The sequence below is a fragment of the Daphnia pulex genome, chromosome 4 (assembly GCF_021134715.1).
Source record: "Daphnia pulex isolate KAP4 chromosome 4, ASM2113471v1".
NCBI classification, from domain to species: domain Eukaryota; kingdom Metazoa; phylum Arthropoda; class Branchiopoda; order Diplostraca; family Daphniidae; genus Daphnia; species Daphnia pulex.
In genome coordinates, this window is record NC_060020.1 from 6,362,896 (window position 1) to 6,384,474 (window position 21,579).

Consider the following 21,579-nt stretch of genomic DNA (forward strand, 5'->3'; position numbering starts at 1 on the left):
AAAAAGGGAGAAAGAAAGAAGAAGAAGAATAACTTTGATGGTGGACGAGAAAAAGAAAATCTAATCTAGAAGAAGAAATGAAAACACAACAGGTCAGTGATGACGAGGTCACGCGGCCGCCGATGACACATGGTATCGTCCCGTTGTCGGAGTAGTATAGACGCGCATGGGCGACATTCCAGAGCATTTCTCAGATGCTTATCGCATCCGCGCGCCGACTTATTTGGTGGACGCGACTCTTTCTCTCTCACTGCCCTGAGCTCTGGAAAATGAAGAAGAAGAAGAAGAAGAAAAGGAAAAACAGAAAAATAGAAAGAAAGCGCGAGCCGATCTCTCGTCGTCGTCGGTAGATTATCATCTCTCACAAGGAGATATTTTTTAAAAAGAAAGAAGAAAAAAGATAAAAACAAATTTTTAAAAAAGGGCAGCTAAAATATATATATACGAATGGTATAGGTTAGAAGACGAAGAAATGGTCAACCAAACAAGGACTATACACACACAAAACACATACACATAAATGTTCTTTATAGGCTAGAGCCAGTGTGACTGGGTACGCGCCGTATATTGTCAAAATCTGCACAGATCCAGGTTGACACAACCTTCGAGAATCTTATTGCGTATCCACTTTCTCCCTCTTTTAAAATCTAATCCTCTCCCACACTGTCAGAGACACGTTTAAATACCAACTATTGGGTAATAATAGTCCGCAATCTTTTTATTTATTTTTAAAAATAATACCTGGGCGGAGTTAAATGTACAAGAGAAAACGGGACGAATAACGGCGGATCAATCTCTAGCTAGCTCGGCTAGCTCTCTGTTGTGATATTAACAAAAGGTGAAACGAGACGCCACGGGAATGATTACTTGAAAGGCATCGATATCAAAGAAACAAAAACAGGAAAATGTCTAAGGAACAACATCTAACGCATATTATATAAGAATGGAATAAAGAAAAAAAAAGAGGAGGATCTCAAGAAGAAGAAACTTGGAATGCCAGAAAGAGAAAAAAAATAAAAACTTTTCTTTTTCTCTTTTTTTTTCTTACTCGAGAGACGATCCCGGTACCGAAGAAGAAGAAGAAAAAAACATTCCGTTGGTTTGAATTCCAGACGTGCGGCTGCTGATGTTTTATTTCTGCCGGGGTCCGGGAAACGCACACGGGGGTGGAATATAACAAAAGAGAAAGAAAAGAAAAGAAAGAAGAAGTAGAAAAAAAAGTAACTTAAGCGGTTCACCGCATGTGGGGGAGGCGTTGTGTCACTGGACTGACCCTCACGTGCAGTTACACACCTTTTTTATTATATTCTTATTCCCACCTTTCTTTTGATTCACCAACTATCTCTCTCCCGCTCGCCGTGATTTTAAACGGAACACACCAAAAAGAACTTAAATTCTCTCTGGGCTTCCAAGAGGGTCCTGGGGGATGATATTAGGACTGGGTTGGTTTTTCGGAAAATTTGACACAAAAATTATCCCGATCCGTTTAGTGGATCTTGATTGCTGGCGATCAAATTGTGGTTTGGTTTTAGGGAAAGGGTTGATTTTCTTTGATTTTGGATTTTGGCGGGAGGATTTTCAATATCGATATCTTAATCGCGGTTAATTAGAATATTGTGTCGTCTGCTTTCTTTGTTTCAGTTTCGAAAAAACCAAAAGACGAAGTTTCAGATATTTTTGTTCGTAGAATAAAACTGAACGGATCACTGATTTGGAAACATGTAGCTTACTTGGCTACACGTATGAGAAATAGCATCAACAAAATAAAATGTGGTCGTCGTGTGAATTTTCAATTTGGGTGTCGTGACTGCCTTCCACTCCATGCTGTTTCTCAGGTAAATAAAACTAAGAATCCGAATGGAATGATTTTGGGAGCTTAAACAGAACAGTTAAACCTGTTCCAAATCTGTGAAATGTTGAAGTCACAGACTACTGTGACTAGCATTTATTATGCATGCTCGTTGTCAATGCATGGTAGAGTTTGTTGGCTCAATGTAACCTTTACCTTTATGCAGATTTCAGGTCTGATCCAGCCATCGTACTCACAAGATGTTTGAATACTGACCTGTCATCACCAGCAATCTCAGCATCATCAATTGGGTAAAGAATGTTGTTGTTTTTATTAACCTGTGACCTGCCGTGGAGGTTGATGGTGCCTGAAACTTGCATGGAAGGGCAGGCTATTACACATAGACCTTAAGTAATCCTATTAATTAACAACAGGGTTTACCCACTGTCTTCTTTCGAACTTTTCCTTACTTGTTGTCTCTGCAATATCTTATTTGTAACCCATTTTTTATTTTTTGCTTAGATAAATAGCTCCTAGTTGAATTGGGAAAACTCTGTCCTCTCGTGTAGACCCATGTGAAGGTGTGTGTATAGTCACGATGACATCCTTTTCCTATCCTGCCTGGCGTCAACTTTACTGAAGATGAAGCACTTTTGGATGCCTGGCTGTGGATTTCCCGGGCTTAAAGGTAGGACACACGTCTTTCTATTCTTCATTTTTTTGACTATTTGGTGGCGTTGGTTATGAAACGTAATGAAGTGCGATTATTCCTGAGCTAGACGGTTGACTGCAAGTGTTCTCTTGCCGTTTCTGTATCTCAATCAGAGGTTAATTAAATAACTCATTTGTAGAGCGACTGCACATCAGGCTTGTTTTATACCTCACAACTTTGTCTGCGGGTAAACAATCAAAGTCTATAAAATCGTATGTCCAAATGGGACCTGCCACCACACCGGCACCTCCTCGTACATTGTACAGTCATCATCATTTCCTTTTAAATTAAAACGATATATATGCATTTGGCCTATTGAATTAAGTAACACATACCGCATTCAATCCTTTTAAATTTTCAAAGATATTTTACCGGAGCCCACATTTTGGTGGACAGGCAAACGGCAGATGGCCGGGGAATGCGATGAATCTTAGACATTCTATCATCTTCTTTGGTATTTAAAAAAAAACATGGAAGAAGAAAAAAAGGGGTTCCTTTTTTTAGCTTCCAATTAAAGTCGGTAATATTTTCCCCCCGTTAACAAAAAAGAAACGCCATTACGCAAGGAGCTGCTGCTGGCTAGGGTGCGGTGCGCTCCCGGTGTGGGCGCTATACACACACACACGTCGAAACGAGGAATCCGTACAAGACATCACAAATCCGCTATTATAAATCTAAACGCCGCCTTAGATATAATATTCCCAACCAGTTGATGCTGCTGCTGCTGGAAATACCTTTAAATTTTGGCGCCGTGGTGCATATATCAATGGACTTTTGCTTGCTCAACCGTGAACGTGTTTTTTCTTCCCCCCTTATATTTAATGGCCGAGCCAGAGGAGAGAGAAAAAGAAGAGGGTTGCTATTATTTTTAAAGAGAAACTCTACTTTGATTTATTCATATGTAAAAAGAAAAAAAAAATGGAGGAAGAAGAAGAAGAAGCAAGTGCGCCCCCCTTCTTCTCCAGTAGTAGCAGCAGCAGCAGCAGCAGCAGCAGTCGTATAAAAGGCATCTAAGTATATAGGAGCAGCCCAGTATTTTTCGTGTACGCGTTCTTCACCCCGCGGTCGGCCGTTGTGGAACGCCAGGAATGCCACGGCCCTCAAGGCAGCAGCATTCACTTGTGAGGAATTATGTGTGTATATAGTAGAGATGTGTACAAGAAAACAGCTTTTCTTCTTTTCTATTTTGGAAAAATTTCCCTTTAATTCTTCCCTTCAGAAAAACGAAAAAAGAAGAAGAAGAGAAAAGAGAGAGATAGAAGATGATGCACGGACGGGATCTGTAGGGTGTGTGGGGGAGTGAAGTAACACAATGAACATTCTTCTTCTTTTCTTATATGCTGCTATAGACCTTTTTTGATCGTCAATATAGCAGGAGCCTGCCATACGTGTGCTGCATCTCGTTATGTGCAGCACCTTGTATAGCAGGTGCTTGGAATTTGTCGGGGCCTCTTCTTCTTTTTTTTGAAAATTTTTTTTTATTGGTAGACCGGCGGCGCAATATAATCGCCGATCACTTAAGATTTCCCAATGTGTTTTTAATATTTCGGTGTCTTTGATTTCTTATTTTCTTTTTTTTTTTTAATCCCTAAATGTTATACATTCCGTCAATCAGTCGAGTTATTCTCGGCGGGATGTTTGAACGTTTTTAATTCGTGGAATATTTTTCCACAAGACCAGCGAGGAATGCGCTTGTTCGTAGGAAGACAAAAGTATGTTTAGACTAGGACGTTACAGAGATTGGCATTGCAAGTATTTTAAACAAATAATAAGACGGTGGAGCTTATACGTAGAATTAAACATGCGAATGTTTGTGTTTTCGACTGGGCATTGTTATTTACATCCTCTAATTTTTTCTGTTTTTTTTCTTTTTAATTGACGGGTCGGAGAAGTTTCTGAATTTCCCAACTTTTCTGCCAAGGGAAAAAAATAACAGGAAGATGGGCGTTTTGCTATTGCGCTCCTGGAACGTAGTCGAGCCAAGGGGAACACGAGGATATCACATATAAGATGTGGGTTCCTTCCCCCCAACAAGTGTTGTGATGAATATCCTCGACGAAATGAAGGGGCGGGTCCATAGCATGAGATGAGCCCTCGAGAGCAAGAAAAGGAAGAATCATCCGGAGCAATAGCCCCCCTTTCCCCCATAACGTATACATGTAGTATAGATATACTACTGCATAAGACCTGTACCAAGCAAGAAACAATTGCTGGGTTGTTTTTGTTGTTGACACAGCAACTCTCTGCTACTCCGACACACCTCTCCTGAACTCCGCCACCTCCATAACGTCTGAAATGGAAGGAAGAAAAAAGATGAAAGGGGTGGTGGGGAAATCGAAGGGGTGTGGCCGCCGAGGTAGGCGAAAACCTTTGGGTACCGATCCTACCCTTTTTCTCCTCCTGCCGTTGCTCCTCTTTTTTTCTTTTTTCCATCCCCCACCGGTTGTAACCTTTTTTGAGATTTTTAATTTTTTGAACGATTGCCAATAATTTGCGGGTTGTGGAGCAACTAAAAAAAAAAAGAAACTGGGGAAAAGAGCTGGAAAACACTGTGTTTTGCATTGGCCATCCTTCAAGTCGCGGGGGCGTCGCCCACCAAGTTGAAAAATAAAAAAGGCTTTGCCGCACCTGCACTACATCTACTGTTGTCCTACCTCCTCTCGGCTGTATAATTTGGCCATCGTCGAAGGGGGTAAACAAAATCATTTTGGACTAAATCCAAAATGGTTTTTTTTTTATTGTTCCTGAAAGGAAAGGAGAGAAAAAAAGGGGTTATTTGAGGGGAGGATCAGGATATATACCAAAGAGGAATCGCATGTTTTCCTATAACCGCGAACAATATCGGACATTTTCGCGTGAGACGCCCACTTGATTTTTCCTTTTACTTCTTGAACGTTATTGTGGTGAAACTATTCTTCTCCTTTTTTTTCCGAAATTCCAGTCTAATTTAATATCATGATCATACTGATTAAAAAATTCTTTTTTTTTTACTATACTTTCTCTAGTTTCATAAAAGTCGACTAATGCTAAATACAATAGAGGACGAGAATTACACATTTTACCTGGGCTGGTTCATCCCTGGAAATGTATTTCTCAAATAATGAACAAAGACGTTCTCGATTTCAAAGAGCTCTTGTGGTTTAGAGATAAATTATATTTGAGTCTGAGCTCTTGATTGCAAACGAGAAAATGAATGATTGACTTTTGGAGCCGGGCCGGGGGTATAGTATAACCGTAGATAATAATAATAAAAGAATAGGAGAAGCGAACGAAGGAAAAATCAGAAAATCAAAGTAGAAGAGAAGAATAAAAAAACAAAAAAGATATGATGGGGGTATCTACCACTATGGAGGAGGGAAATGGACGTCACGCTGGGCTGGAAAATCAAACTCTGGTGGTGGCTCTTTTTTTCTCCGTCCAACTTCCAAAAAAAATAAAACACAGACAAGAGAAAAGAATTTACTTTTAGACGTAACTGTTGTCGGGTTATTTCTTTTTGGTTGTCACCAAAATAAATTAGCCGTTCGTCGTCGTCTTTCACGCGAGCTTCTCCTTCTTCTCCGTGAATCGATTTTGCCTGTCGGTTAATTCAATTGCTTCGCGCCTCCCCGCTGTCCGGTGCGATAACAATCGAGCGGCCGCGCGTGATTTAGGGTCCGCTCCAGTTATTAACTCCAATCATTACACACATCGACACCGTGTGTTCGTACATTATTTACCACCGTTTTGTTCATCGTGCGGTTGTTGTTGCTGTTAGCCTGCGGGGCAAAATTGCCATGGGAAATCTCAGCCGGGGTCAGTTTGCCGCGATAGTCTTTATCGGTTGAAAAGAAATAAACGTTCCCGTTTTCACTTCGGAACTATTTCCCCGGCGATGGTTATTATTCCTGTTTGCGGTCGCCTGTGCAATAAGCCGCAGTTTACCTTTTAGTGTTACGTCAGTGTGGGTGGAAAAGGAAAGAGAGTTCTTTCCGACACTTTTTTTTTTCTTTTTTCGGGCGAACGTTATCAGTCGACGACATTACACACGGCGCTATTTCAAAATAAAAAAGAGACGCTGCTGCATTTAGATTGCGGTCCCCTGCGCTTATTGGTCCTTTTTCCGCGTCGATAAGGCCAAAGAAAAAGACGGTGGGCAATAGAGTGACAGAACAAACGATTTTAACCGCGACCGGAAAGAGGAGCTGTAAAAATATTACGGGCACAAAGACATTTCTTTTTTTCTCCCTCCCAAAAAATGTCAAACCACTTAAGACGCCGTGAAATACATCAAAGGAAGCCGCCCAATAGCCCAGCGCTGATTGCGGCGGGTAATTATTGCCAAACATCTTTTTTGACCACAACTTTCAAACTCTCTTTTGACGCCTTGTCCAGGAAGTTCTTATTCTCAAACGTTCGTGGTTTTTTAATTTTTTTTGTGCTTAGCGCTGGAAATTTAAAAATAATTTGTCGTCTAGTTTTAAAAAAGAAAACTAATCGAATCAGCTAAAAATAGCGTCGACCCCAATGAATAATGCACGAATCGATTGCGTTTCTATTCAAGTCCTATAACGGCGAGAGCGTCAATTCAAAGACAGGTGTGAGAATGGCGAGCGGTAGTTAGCTCTATAAACACACATCGGCACTTAAGCTGGTTGGCAATGCTTGGCCATTGCGACATGATGATGGGGAGAGGGGGAAAAAAGAGGTTGCAGTGCCATGTGCCAGCTAATGATGGCAACGACAAGTTTAAATGTCCGCGCTCCGTCTCGCTCGGCTTTGACAGGTGAATAACCGCCCCAACATTACCCAGCAGCAGAGTGACCTCTGAGAGCTATATAATTATACATGTGCGCACATAACTGAGCAGCAGCCCCGTGGGTGAACTGATTTCTGTGGAGGGGGCGCCCGAATTTTATTTCTTCAAACCCCCGAAAAATGTCTTATCTGTTCCAAGAACAACAACAACAGCAGTTGACCGAAATAAATAAATAATCTCTTGAAAGATAAATCCAACCCAGGGCGACCAGCATCCCGACAAATCCAAGGAAATGAAAAATAAAAAAGGTCCACTGGTTGCGGCAGGATGATATTCTTCTTCTTGAGCTCGCGTGCGGCATGCAAAAGAAGAAGGGAGAATTCCAACACGCTTGTAGCTACACAGAGTAGTACAGTGCCCAGTAGACATGAGAGAGAAGAGAAGAGAGCCACCATGGCTCCTTTTTTTCCCTTCAAAAACATCTCGTCGTCGAGTCTCTGTGTGTGCTGCCACGTCGTTCCATTTTTCTTTTTTTGAAAACGGCGGGGGAAAAAAAGGTGACTCTCTTGTATAAACAAGAAGGGAGAGAAGAAGAGAGAGAGCCGACTCTTTTTTTCTTTTTTCTCTTCAAAAATTTTCGGGTGAAGATTTCATAACCAAATAGTTATGCAAACACACACACAGAAAGAACAGGGCGGGCCGCGTTGCTTATACACATCGCGCGACAACGTCAACTTTCTCGAACCTCATCAAAAACTTTTCTCTCTCTCTCCTCAGCTCAGCTCTTTCCGTGTGTGTGTGCGTATAGGCAAACACAGTCTCACGAAACAGAACACACAGAGGATTTTCCGTTGACTCGACCCCGTTCTGGAAATTAAAAACACCTGAACTTTATAAAGATTTCCTCCCCGATTGAGCGTCTAAAGCATATAATGGTATTAGATAACTTTACAAGTCAAATAGTTTTGATTTTATTTCTAAAAAATAGGAGGTAACAAAAAAAAAAGGTGAAGTGAATCGGGAACGTGCCCGGGCCAACATTTCGGCTAAGGAGAAGAAGAAGAAAAAAAAAAGAATAAAAGCCCCATATAAGAAAAAAAGCCCCATTTTTTCGAACGTCATTAAAAGTCAATTATTGCCATTATCGTATATACGACCGCCACTGTCTCGCAGTGAAAAATATAAAATAAAAAAAAGGGGGAAAAAAAGAGAGACGAGATAGGTTAGATAGTATAAGGATAGTTGACCTGCGGCGCCCGCACACACGAACAGCACCTACGGCAGCTAAAGGCAGCAGCAGAAACTTAACAGGCAGCAGAAGCACATCATCATCATCATACCACATTACGCCGCAAGTTCTTTTTTCTTCTTCTTCTTTCCTACGACGACTCTCTGCGGATGGCCGCATCATAGGTGTTTCTTCTTTGTACTTATGTCGCCCCTCTCTTCTCTTCGATAATGTGCGAGAGCCTCTGACATTATATTTTTCTTTTTCTTTTCGTGTGTCTTTTAACGACCGAACAGGAGAGAAGAAAAAAAGACCCTCAAACTTCTTGGTCTCCTCTGAGGTTATTTCCCTTTCTCTCTCTCTCGTATTTGTTCGACTCGTCGTCGTCCCTCACCAACATATTATCGCGCTAAGTCTCTGAACTGGGGTCGTTGCGTGTGTCTATAGATTCAAACAACACACACACACACATCCTCTCTCTGCTGACTTATTCCCTTTTCGTTTCTTTTCCGTGTGTGTGTTCAAAACTTTGTGAACTCCGCGACCGAAAGGAAAGAGGATGAACCTTTTTTTTTGTTGATTTTATTTTTTTATTTTATTTTCTGCGTGAAGGAAGAACACACGGGCGACAGAAAAGTCAAGACGAAAAAAACCAACCAAAAGGGCATGGCGTGTGCATTGACGACCCCAAAGTTCTTTTCCTTTTTTTTTTTTTTTTCTCTCCGTCTTCTTCTTCTTTTTTTTTGTGTGTGTGTTGTTGGTGTGCGGTTGTCTGGTGGTTTATATAGCTCCATTTGGGTTTGACACAAGAGTCAAAAGTTCTGCTCAGCGGTGTAGTAGATACTATACACCCCCGGTTACAAAACGAGCGGAGATAACACCGGTACAAAAAAATGCTTCTGCAGTTTGTGCTGGCAGCGAAACTAAACCAGAAAACCCCCCTCCGAAAAACTCAACACGACCAGCAGTAAGTCGGTCGTTAAAACATTTTTTTCTTTTTTTACAAGGGCCCCCAAAGAGAAAAAATAGAAAAGAATAAAATAAAACTCGCCTGAAGAAAAGAATGTTATTATTCTAGTTTTAGATATGTATAATTCAAAATGTTAAAAGTCATTTGGAACATGTGGTGGATATGCAATGCATTGCGCCGAGAGGCCCTGACGACAAAGACAAGACAAAAAAAAAAAATAAAAGAAGTAGGAATTGAGCTGGGAGATTAGATCGGCTTATTTCGCATGGCGAAACAGACGATTGATGGTTTCTTTTTTCCATCATGAAAGATCGGAGATATGTAAGGTACCCCAGTTGTCCATTTTTTCTCGAGAAATTCTTTTTTTTTTTACAAGAATAAAAAAGAATAAGAAAAACAAACCCAAAAGTAAAAGAAAACAAAAAAAATGTCCAAGCCAAAGCGGAGAGTTTGCTCGGTCGGGTGGAAGCTCACGCACGTTCATCGCGAGTCGGCGACGTTCTTAAGACGAGCAAACGCCAGGAATGAGGAGACGAAGAAGAAGAAGAAGAAGAAAAAGTCTTGGAATAAGTCGAAGCCATTAGTCTCTTCTTGTTTCTGGACTGCCGCCCAAGCCAGCGCTTTATTCTTGCTTATATACACACAGAGACGCGACGAGAGAGTCCCGCTCTCTCGGCGCTTATTCTTATGGAATATTATAAACGGTCAACATTGAGACAGTTGGGAAATGCACCGACCGTTTCCACGCCTATTATTTATATCAAGATGATAAATACAAAAAGAAAAGGAAAGAAAAAACTAAAAAATTTTTTGTTTTTAAAAAATCTGGCTTTAGGGTGCTGCTGCTGCTGGACCGGTGCATAAATATAGGTAATAGTCTTGCGTAGCAACTACCATCTCTGTCCGGCTGCTGCGCTGCCAAGTTTTATATATATATTTCTTTTTTCTCCGGGTGCTGCTGTAAAACCGTAAACAAAAGGTATAAGAACTCATTTGCCTCCTCCTTCTCCCGACTCCTTCCCATGTGTGTGTAGCAGTAGAGGGATGTGTGTGAGCTGCATACCAAAGCCAGCTGCTTTTTTAGTCATCACGAGGGGAAAAGGTAAAAAAGAAGATGGAGGAACTCTTGATAAAAAAAAAATAGGGAGAGAAATATCTAACTAGGCCTATAAGAAAAATGACGTTGTAGTATAATGACGTTAGATTTCCAAGAAGAAGATGAAAATGATTTTCTTTTGATCAGCGCATTTTTACGGTCAATGTCTTTTGCGGAGAAAGAAGAAGAAGAAGAAAGAAGCTGGTCGTCGGTCGTGTTTCTTTTGCCACTGCTTTTATTACTGCTTGGTGCAGCTTCTTTTTTTGGCCATCTTGCCCAGCTCCTATTCACCAGCCGAGGAGAGACACTACTATAAGGTAGCCGCCATGATGGGGCTGGGCTGCCGTAACACCGAAGTGGAAGGAGAAGAAAGAAAAAGAATAAAAGAGGAGGAAAGAAGAAGAAGAAGAAGAGAAGAGAGAGAAGATAGAAAAAGAACAAGAAACCCGTGTGTGTGTGTTACGTTGGCATGTCGCAGGTAGATACGCCAGAGGGTTCCTCCTTCTCCTGGACGCTCTGCATGTGTGTGTGTGTAAGGGCTCCCAGGTAGTAGTCAGAAAAGAGGGGAAGAGAATAAGAAGAAGCAGAAGAAGAAGAGGGGAGAGAGAGAGAGACGGGAGGTGATGTGGTAGCGCGCAATAAGAGGGCAGAAAACACAGGTAAGAAGGAGGCCGAATATGGAGAGAGAAGCTGTTGGGTTACTCTGTCCTCATTCCCTCCCTTTCTCTATCTCTTATAAGAAGTTCACCAGCAAACACACCCGTTCCCCCCTTCCCACCCCACTCGAACCACCCTACTCCCTTATAAGCAACTTCTTTTTTGTTTTCTTTCTTATCACGCGGAGGGGCAGCCAAGTTGTTATGCGCGCCCCAAGAAGAAGGAGGGAGGAGCAGGAGCAACACACACACGAGAAGTTCCAAGTTAGGAGACTGAAGAAGAAGGGGGGGGGGGAAGAAGGGGGGAGGAGCAGGGCGGTCGAAGGAGAAAAAAAAAACGTACGTACACCGGAGGCAACAGGTAGCTTGATAGACCAGTCTGTTGTGCCGCGCCGGGACGGATTCACGCTACCGACCGGATATGTTCCAGTCATCGTCTTGAGACAGAGCAGCACAGCAGCAAAGTTTGAGACTCTTCCAGGCTCCGACAAATCATTTCCATTTCGTGTCCTCCGAATTTTTGATTATCTCGAAACTTACCGTGTCGTTTTCTGTGAGTTGCGTGTGTGTCACATTTGAATTTTTGTCTTTTTCTCACGTTTGATTTTTTATTTTCTGGGAAAAAGAAATTTGGTTGTCGAATTTTCAAGTTTCTTTGATTTTGTTGTTGGTTTCTTCTAATAACCTCCGGCGGATGTCTACTTGGTAGTTATACACTAGTAGCAGCTCAATAGCAGTTTAGTTTAGAAGTTGTTGGATGTGCAGATGTGAAACAGCTGCTGGCGTTCCACGTTCAGTTTCCAGTGTCTTGCGGCCTCCTCGCCGCTGCTTTCGTGCTTTTTTGTGTGTGTGTCTGGTTCGGCCGTCTCTGCTGCTGGCCAACGACGACGTTTCGTCAGCCAAGAAGAAGAAGAAGAAGAAGAAAGTGCTTCTGTTTGTTGCATCGACAATCGGCCATTTCTCCAAAGTGGAACAACTTCTCGGTTAATCGCCGAGCAATTTCAGTGGAATTCCATCGTCTGATTTTCTCAGTCGAGGCATCAGGTTGAAGAGGTCGACCTACCACCAAGGATATTATAACAACATCTGCACGGAGGCAGAAATTAGGAGCCGAATCAGGTATAAAACACATTTTCTTTTTTCTTCTCTCCAGCTCTAATAATCATTAAAAATATTTAGTGTGTTCCCCCCGAAAAAATTAAGATTCCCCCCTCTCTCTCTGTCTGAAAAGGAACAAAAATTCCGTCCTGATTTTTCTCCTTTGTAATTTCATATCTCTTCCCTCCTTGTTTTTAATAAGAGAATGCGCGTTGGGGCCTTGGAGGCCAACGGCAGGCCTCCTGAAAAACAGCAGGAGCGATTGAATTGTGTTTCTCTCCAAGGGGAAAAGGGAAGGGGGGTAGCAGCAGCAGGCAGCACGGAGGTGGGCGAGGACGCCATTTTGTTGACGTTGTCTGGCCCTGCCTTGCATTGTGTGTATCTCCTGAGAAAAGAACTGGGCAATTTGATTTTTTTTTTTTTTTTTTTTTACACACGCAACTTTTTCTTACCATCCTTTTTGCTACTGCCCAAAAAACGACTACTGCCTATTGTCTTTAGACTTTGGGCTGCCCAGTTCTCTTTTTTTTTTTTTTTTTTTATTTTGGGTACGGAATTCGTATTTGGCGGGCTGCTTTTTCAAACGGTTTGCCCGGCTCCTATTCTTTTTTATGGCCTAACCAACGCGCATAGGTTGTGTATTGTTGCAACCAACGCGGCAATTGGGTCGTATAACTTCAAGGAGCGCAAAAAATAAAAAGAGAACCCCCCCTGAAATCGTTTCCCAATGACGCAATATACTTTATAATATACCGGCCACGCTTCTATTCTATCTCTTTTTATTTTATTTTTAAAAGGTTTCCTACATACTGGAGTGCCCGAAAGGAAGGAAGGAAGAGATAAGGAAAATTTGTGTTGCCCCTGAGACAGTGGCGCTTATGTCTCCGGATTGAACAGTCGCGCCTACGTTGCGCTCCTGAATCCCAGCCCCGTTTGATAGTTTTTCGGTGGATTGTGTGACCCAGCGTTTAGGAAAACGAGAACTCAAAGGACGTCGGGATCATGGCCGACTCGAAGGAGTCGCGTTTGTCGTCGTCCGGTTTCATGGCGCCGCCGCCGCACGGACTGGGCGGCTATCCGCACGTTATGCACATGTCGGCCGCTCACGCGGCCGGACTGAGGGAAGTGTCGGCCTTCCGGCCGGTGGTGCCGTCGCGATCGGTGGCCAACATCATGCCGTCCTTCCTGGACGAGAGCTCCTCGTCGCAGAAGGCCAGCAGCAGCAGCACCGATGCGGCCAGCGGCAAGAACAATTTCGACTACTCCAACAGCAGCAGCAGCAACAACCCGACAGGGTCCAGCCGAGACAAAAACGGTGGCAACGGACCCCCTGCCACTGCGACAAGTTTGCGCCCGGGTGACAAAAGGACGGCCGAGGAATCCTCGTTGGGTCCGCCGCCAGCCCATCCGCCACCACCGTCGTCGTCCTCCTCTTCCTCATCTTCTTCCTCGTCGTCCTCCAACCGCCGACCGGCCGGAGGCAACGGAGGAGGTGGTCGAGTCCTCGAGCCCCTGGCTGCCTCATCCGCATTCGCGCTGGGCAAATCGGGTCCGTTCCCCGTGTTCCCGCCCTCTCAGTCGCAGCACCAGCAGTCGGGACACCAGCAGTTCGCTGGGCACTACGACACTTTCTCGCCCGTTTTCTCGTCGCCTTTTGACCGCCGTTTGATTTCGCGCGGGAGCGGAGGCGGCGGAGTCTCCTCTTCGTCGTCGTCGGCCGTCTCTTCCGGCATCGCTCCCGGCCGCGCTTCCCGCCCCAAGAAGCAATTCATCTGCAAGTTCTGCAACCGCCAGTTCACCAAGTCCTACAATTTGCTCATCCACGAGCGGACCCACACCGACGAGCGGCCCTACTCTTGCGACATTTGCGGAAAGGCCTTCCGCCGACAGGATCATCTCCGTGACCACCGGTAATTTCCAAATTTCTTTTGGGTTTTTTTCCCCCTAAGTTATTATTCAGATTTATGTATTTTATTCGCCATCGTGGAGAGGGGGTTTGCTGTTGTTGTTCTGGTATGTCAGTTGTTGTTGTGCTCGTCGTCGTCCTTCACCGATGTAACATTCGCCTGGTAGACGCAAAGCAAGTGGAAAGGAGGGAGGGGGGAGAGAGAACACGTTTCTGATGGATGAAATTTATTCAATCCGGAGGACGGACGGACGGACGGACGGTTTTCCCCCCTCCAGCAGCAGCGGGGGGAGCACAGGCAGGAGCAGCAGGTCTCGTCTCATCCCGGCTGAGCGCGGACTTGTTGACGGCCGTGTGTTATAACTCTGGGGGCGTGTGAGGTGTATCATATACCGCCCAGGGCGGTCCTAGATAGCTCCAACAACCAGGGGAGAAGCGCCTCTTCTTTTTTTTCTTCTTTTCCTGCCCGGCTGGAACTTCCAACTCGGACGGAATTCCATTTGAGTACAGAAACGAATGAACGAAAGGCGACGAGGTCAAAGTTATGATTTTCCTATTATTATTGGGATAAAAGAAAAGGAATTTATATGACAATGGGGGGAATCGTGATGTGTCGCCAGTCCATTTCCTTACATCTCCACCCCTTTTTTGGGGGAAGCCAAGGACTGGACCCGCAGCCAGTCCCTTTTTTTCTGAATTCCCATTGTCTACCTACTACACCTCGTCATATTTCGATTCGATGCGGTCGGTGAGGTCCCTTTAAAAAATGAATCTGGGTCCGCCGCCGTTAGCGGAGTTCTAAGGCCTCCCTCCTCGTAGGCCTAATGAAGGAATTTAAACGACGGCCACTTTCCACACTTGTTCGGCTTCCTTGGAATCATCTCTAATGAAACGAAAAGGGGGGTCCAACCGAGTTATGGAATGCGCTACAGTCTTAACATAACGGGGTTGCGGTCGGACGCGGAGGCGGTCGTGATGAGATGCGCTCTTCACCTGTTTCTTCTCTCCTCCGAGATTTTGTTTTTTCCTTTGAGGAATCCGTCGTGCTTCTCTGTGCTCTTCTTGACCTAACAACGCGGCCAGTGGACCACAAGAATGAAAAGAAAAACAAAACCAAAATATTTTTCATTTTCATCTTTCTTCTTCCTTCTTCTTCTTCTTCTTCTTTGTTTTCTTCCTCTTCTTATGGAGCGGTGGATGGCGTGCCAGCAGTTTCGGGCGACCCGCAGGCACAGGCACGCACACCTTTCGGATATCGAGACACACACACACACACGTAGAAAGGAGAGCTAAAAGAGAATACAAGAATCAGAAGAAGAGAGATGGATAGATAGATAGATAGATAGAAAAAGGGAGAGAAGGTATAACTTTTTCCTTGGGCCACAAAAGAAGAAGAAGAAGAAGAAGAAGAAGAAGAAGTAGGAGGAGGAGGAGGAGGCTACCAGCAGCAGCAGCAGGAGCTAAAGAGCATCAGCCAGGAGCAGCGGCAACGGCAGCCATACAGCAGCGCCGAGCCAGCCCAGCCAGCAGCACATATAAGATTGTGTGGCCCCGGCAACTGCCCATTTTCGAAGAGATGACCTCCACTTCTTCTTCTTCTTCTTTTGAAAAATTCTTTTTTTAGTCGTCGTCGTCGTCGTCGTCGTTTTCTTCTTTCTTTTCTTCTTCTTCTCTTCGACTCTGAAAAGACAGATACAAGAAAAGCAAACACACACACATTCGTAATTCACTCTCCGTGACGTGACCAATCCGGGAAGTCTCTTATTTTTTTTGTTTTATTTTTTTGTTCTATACCAAGTCGCTTTCAGTCGTCTGTCTCTGTCTGGCAACAACATTTTTCTCCCCCTTCGATATCCCCTAGGAGAGATTTGTTATTATATATAACTCGAATTAAATTCTAGATGGGGTTGGGGGTAAATAACTGCTGCACCCCTATCGTCTCTTTTGATCGTTAATGAAAATCAGATTGAGAGCGCGGGACTTTTCGTCCAAGAGAATTTCTTGTCTCTCTCTTCCATGTGGGAAAATGAAAACCATTTCTCTCTCTCGTCTACAGTCCCCCCCTATATGGCGTTGCCCAGACAACAACTATACAACAACAGCAATCTAATAAGAAAGAAAGAAAGAAAAAAAAACGTTATAGTACATATAACGTGTATGCGTATTATAATGCGAGCCGAAGAAGAAGAAGAAAGATAGAACTAGACACGAAAACTTTGATTTTATTTTTTTTTTCGAACCCAACTTGTTTTACAAGTTTCGTCTGTTCTTTCTTCTTTTTTTTGTTCGTTCGAAATGTTTGGAATTATTTCAAAAAGGAGCAGAGACAGGGAGAGGCGATTTCTCATGCGAGAATAATAAGAAAATAAAACAAGAATCAACTGAATGTGGCCAGAAGAAAAAAAAGGATTGAAGGTCTTTGGATAAAATCCTATATACTATATACTCCTCTGTAAGTTTTTTTTTTTTAAGAATAGAAGAAAAAAAACTCGTTTTTTCATTTATCGGACTTGTGCAATGCTGCACACAGTCAAAGGCGTTATTTTTTTTTCCTTCGTTCGTTCTCCTGTCCAGCCAGCGCAATTTCATTCCGGCTATTTGATTTCTCATTGTCATATCTGACAAACAGCTGGTTTTAGCATAATGTTCTATTCCCAGTTATTTTCCATAGCAAAAGAATATAAATAAGAAGGACGAAGAAAATTCTGGAACACACATACAGCAGATCGGGGTCGGTTAACTTTCTTGACTTGCCCCCTAACGATAGTTATAATACATGTAGCCTAGTGAGGGGGGGTTGAATATCAACATTTTGAAATCCTCTGCTTTCTTCTTCCCCCCTCTTGCACAAGAGCTGGAAGACTCAGAAAAGCCGAATATATCTTACACATACAATAAGGAGAGAAAGGGAGAGATAGTTATCTGCCACCGTTCGCCATTGTTGGTGTTGGGAGAGAGAGAGAAGGGGCCCACGACGCAACACTTTGCTGCTGCGCCTACACAGAAACGGCAGCGTATGGCATCTATCTATAAGAGAGTATAGAGATATACATAAATGTATGTGTGTTTTTATATATAGAAATACCCACACCACCACTATATACCAGCGACTACCTGTCTGCTGCCGTTGCGTATTATAATGGCTCTCCAATCTCTTCTTCTTCTTTTCTCTCTCTTTTCTTTTAGAGCTCTTTTCTCTCGTCGTAATGGCCCCTTTTGTTTTTCCTCTTGTGTGTGTGTTTTATTCCTGATTATCCGGCAGAGATTAAAGGGGGGCTCTCCTCTTCTGGAAAAGAGGAAAAAAAAACTAAAAAACACGGACGATTCCAAAAAGTCATTCGACCTTTGGAGAAAACCCAAAAGAGAAATAAATGTGTCTGCCAGCTACTGGAGATGAGAGAGTCTTAATTGTTTTTCTTTTCTTTTTCTTTCTTTTCGATTTATTTTATAGTTACATCCACTCGAAAGAGAAGCCGTTCAAATGCGCCGACTGCGGCAAGGGTTTCTGCCAATCGCGGACGCTGGCCGTCCACCGCATTCTGCACTTGGAGGAGTCGCCGCACAAGTGCCCAGTCTGCGCCCGCAGCTTCAACCAGCGCTCCAACCTCAAGACCCATTTGCTGACGCACACGGACCTCAAACCATACGAGTGCTCCTCTTGCGGCAAAGTCTTCCGGCGCAATTGCGACTTGCGTCGCCACGCCCTGACTCACGCCGTCGGCGACGTCGGCACCGAGAGCGAGAGCAACGACACTTCGCTCCACTCGCCCGGATTGCAGCCGTCGATCGTCGTCAAATCGTCCGGCGGGATGTCGTTGGTCCACTCCAACCGCCCGTCCGACCTGGAGGCCGGTCCCAGCGGCTCCAAATCGGCCATGGATTACGTGGACACGTCGGAAGATTCGTCCGACTCTTGCGATTCCTTCATCTCAGTCACCTCGTCTCCCGTGCCGACCTCCTCGGCGGCCGCCCTACTCCGCCAGACGGAAGCGGCAGCAGCCGCTGCGGCCGCCGCCGCCAGCGCCACCAAGGATGTCGACGTCAACCCGGAAATTGTCCGCTTACCTCCTCAACCACCTCCACCTTTAGTCCAGTTGTTACCGCCTCCTGCCCCTCCAGCAGCCCGTCCGATGAATCCGTCACGGCCGTCCGGCTTCAGCATAGAGGACATTATGCGTCGCTAAAAAACAAAATGAACCGAACGACACACGAAGAAGAGAAGAAAATTGACGTTCCTTTTTCGTTTCGTTTGAGTGTGTCCGAGTCGACGTCCGATACGTATAAAATGTACAGCACCTTCGACGAGCGTGAAACAAACAATTTGCCCGATGTGAGTGTTGAACCCGAGACGAGTTTTGTGACGAGCGCCAAACGGTTTGAACGTTTTGAAACTTTTTTCCCACAAAATACGGCGCTGATGACCGATCTCAGCAGCAGCCGACAAACAACATTCGCGATGTGTGGTGTGCGCTTCTGTGATATACTCAATCGTTTTTTATTTTGATTTTTCTAAATTTTTTAAATTCGAGAATTTTATTTCCTTATATTTTCTTATTCTTCTTTTTCGACCCATATCCCAACGCCCGACGTTCACGGAGGAAATTTAACACAAAAAAAAACAATCTTTTAAAAAATGCAGGAGATATCAACGCTATGACTATTCTACTATCGTGCAAAGTAGTTTGGATCGTGCCAAATCATTCCCAAAATTTTCTTCTTTATCCAAATTTTGTTTTCCCAGTTCTTTTTATCTTCTTCATATTCCCGCCTTTGATGATTTTCTGTTTTCTGCCCCGGTCTCTCTCTCTCTGTGCTCGTGTCTTGCTCTTATCGAGAAGAGATTTGTACACACACGCACTTGATCATCTTCTTCTCTATTCCCGTTTTTAGCTCTCTCTCTCTGCGTGCAGTATCTCATGTGATGAAGGATATGCTCGGCTGTGGAAGTTTTTTTTTTCGTGACAGCAGCTGCTGGTAAATGAACATAATCCCAATGGCTGTCGATTTCTCCTTGTAAAAAAAGAAAAAAATTGCCTCTCTCTCTCTACTCTTTTTTTGAATAGATAATACAAGTACAGAGGGAAGTGTATAGTTGCATAATAAAAAGGCAGAAGAAACGAGGAATGGAATGAATGTGTGGGGGATAAAGAGTTTAGAAGAAAGAAAGAAAGAAAAAAATAACTACACAGGCAGCAGCAGCAGCAGCCTCACCAACTGACTGGAATGATGCTACTCATTCCGCTGCTGTTGCTGCTTCCACTTCTTCTTTTTATTTTTTTTATTTTTAAAGCTCTGACGCTCTCAGGTGCGCGCGCTGACGACCATCTGTGGCCTTCCTGCTGGGATTGTATAGGTTTTCTCCGAGGCACACAACAATTTTTTTTCTTCTTTCTCATTTTTGGGGTTGTTTTTTTTTTGTCTTCTTCAGTTTCTTTTCAGTTTTCACTCAAGACTCTCGCTACTCTCCCCCTGGAAAAAAAAGAAATCCCGAGACCCCACCTTTAACCATCTCTAAAAATACAAACAGGTTGAATGGATAAGAATAGACGAAATTCCAATCTCTTCTTGTCTATAACAAAGAATATGAAGAACCCCCACGATAAAATAATAGTTATGTAAGTTTCACAGACAGAGAGAGAGAGAGAGAATGCCAACGCAGAAAGGAGAATAAGAAATGTCTTGTGTGTTTTGCTGTTATCGAAAACCTCAATTGTAAGGAAGGAGAAGAAAAAAAAAAAACAATTTGCGATCAATCAACCAGTGCGGGATCATATCGTGCATGTGTGTGTGTGTGTGTGTCTGTTCAAATTTCTTTTTGTCCGTCTCTATATTTTTTTTGTCTGTGTCGTGTACTGTGTCTGTTATATATCTATAATATGCTGGTGAATACAAAAATCAGGTATTCATGTTGATGGAAATTTTTGAATTTTTTTTTTTCGTCCTTTTCTTGACGTTGCGCTTTTATGTGTACACGGTCGTGCAATTACTGGCGACTCTCTGGTTTCAGTCATACCCAATACGGGTCCGGTCCGGACACTATATGCCACCCACAGTATCCCAACCTGTTTCTTTAGTTGCATTCGATTGGATTACTAAAAACTACTATATAGACACGGGAAAAAAAAGTCGAATAGATATTCTGATTTTACGAGTGAAACTGATCGTTTCAAATGGCACTCTCTCGACGTCGAGTTCCAGTTTTTATATCATCATTTGTGTGGCGCCAATGAAAAGACCCAGGGCCCCCCAAAAAAGCTGATCGAATCGAGTGGCGGTCCCAATCATTTGCGGCACCGTTCCGATATCAAATGCACACACAGAGGAAACGATGCCCTCCAGGTTCCTCTTTTCTTTTTTTTTTTTTTCTTTTCCTGATTTGACGATCATCACTGGCGATGGGAGAATTCTCTCCTCGTTCGGTGTCTTTTGTCGGTGTTCGGAAAAAAGATTTGCTGACCAGCCAAGTTTCGATGCTTTCCGAAAATAATCGTTAACAATGTAGATGATGATGCACTGCTGGGCGTGGACGAACTTGTCCTAGAGCCAAGTCCAATAAAGCAGCTGTTAAAGAGTCCGGCTGCTGCTCATGAGACTTGAATGTTAATCAAATTGCTGATTACGAGCACTCTCAGTGCGGAGGGAGTTTTTTTTTTTTTTTTTTAATTTAAAAGCTCCAACTGCTGTATATAAAGGAGCCGGTGGCGGTGATTGCGTAACCAATGGAGTAGTAGAGAAGATAAAATAATGCTTTATTCTCTTAGTTTGTCCATGGTTGGTGGCCTAAGCAATTAACAACGCAGGGCCAGCAACAAGTCCCGCTGAATGGCGACCGGCGACCCCCTTATTCCACGAAAGCCACCGTTTTCGATTGGCGACGGTTTTTTGGCACGGAAAAAATGTCACGAACTTTGTATGTTTTTAAGAGCTGCATGTAACAGCTTTTTTTTCTCGTTATATATCCCCCCTCCAAATGAGCAGTTTCATACATATTCAATTTATTTTTATTTTATTTTTTTCTTTCGTGAAACTCACAACGGCGAGAACAAGCGAGACTCCACAACAATCAACAGACACTCCATATGTAACAAGTTTGGTAGACACGGCGCCGTTGCTGCTACTGAATAATGTTTTTTCGGGAGAATTAGTGATAGCTAGCGAGATGGACCGGATACCAACGCACACACACACACACACATAACACTCCACTGGTTTTCTCTCTCTTTAATATATAACTTGGATAGTAACCAGAAGTTACGCGCGTTAGAAGCGAATGTTGACGGAATTCGAGCCGATGGTTTCGATCCTTGACGGCTGTCGTTGCTAGTCTTTGCTAATTAGAACCTGTTTAGGATAACGATTTGAAACAAGAACTGGCCGGTGGAGAAA

General features: G+C 43.6%; 1 protein-coding gene and 1 long non-coding RNA gene across 2 annotated transcripts; both read left to right on the forward strand.

The window, feature by feature from the left end:
* Positions 1-1,613: 1,613 nt before the first annotated feature.
* On the forward strand, positions 1,614-2,578 carry LOC124192833. The gene is made up of 3 exons (XR_006873860.1): positions 1,614-1,835; positions 2,016-2,100; positions 2,312-2,578. It is a non-coding gene; the product is annotated as an uncharacterized LOC124192833 (long non-coding RNA).
* Positions 2,579-10,277: 7,699 nt separating this feature from the next.
* On the forward strand, positions 10,278-20,103 carry LOC124192834 (protein bowel-like). The gene is made up of 3 exons (XM_046586330.1): positions 10,278-12,308; positions 13,085-14,197; positions 17,645-20,103. The coding sequence occupies exons 2-3, from the start codon at positions 13,290-13,292 to the stop codon at positions 18,375-18,377; spliced, it is 1,641 nt and encodes a 546-aa protein (XP_046442286.1). The 5' UTR covers positions 10,278-12,308; positions 13,085-13,289; the 3' UTR covers positions 18,378-20,103.
* Positions 20,104-21,579: the final 1,476 nt, after the last annotated feature.

Bases quoted from the DNA above. Each gene is read 5' to 3' on its own strand.
- LOC124192834 (XM_046586330.1), top strand. From the start codon at position 13,290: ATGGCCGACTCGAAGGAGTCGCGTTTGTCGTCGTCCGGTTTCATGGCG. The intron at 14,198-17,644 runs GTAATTTCCAAA...TTTATTTTATAG, and splicing joins GATCATCTCCGTGACCACCG to TTACATCCACTCGAAAGAGA.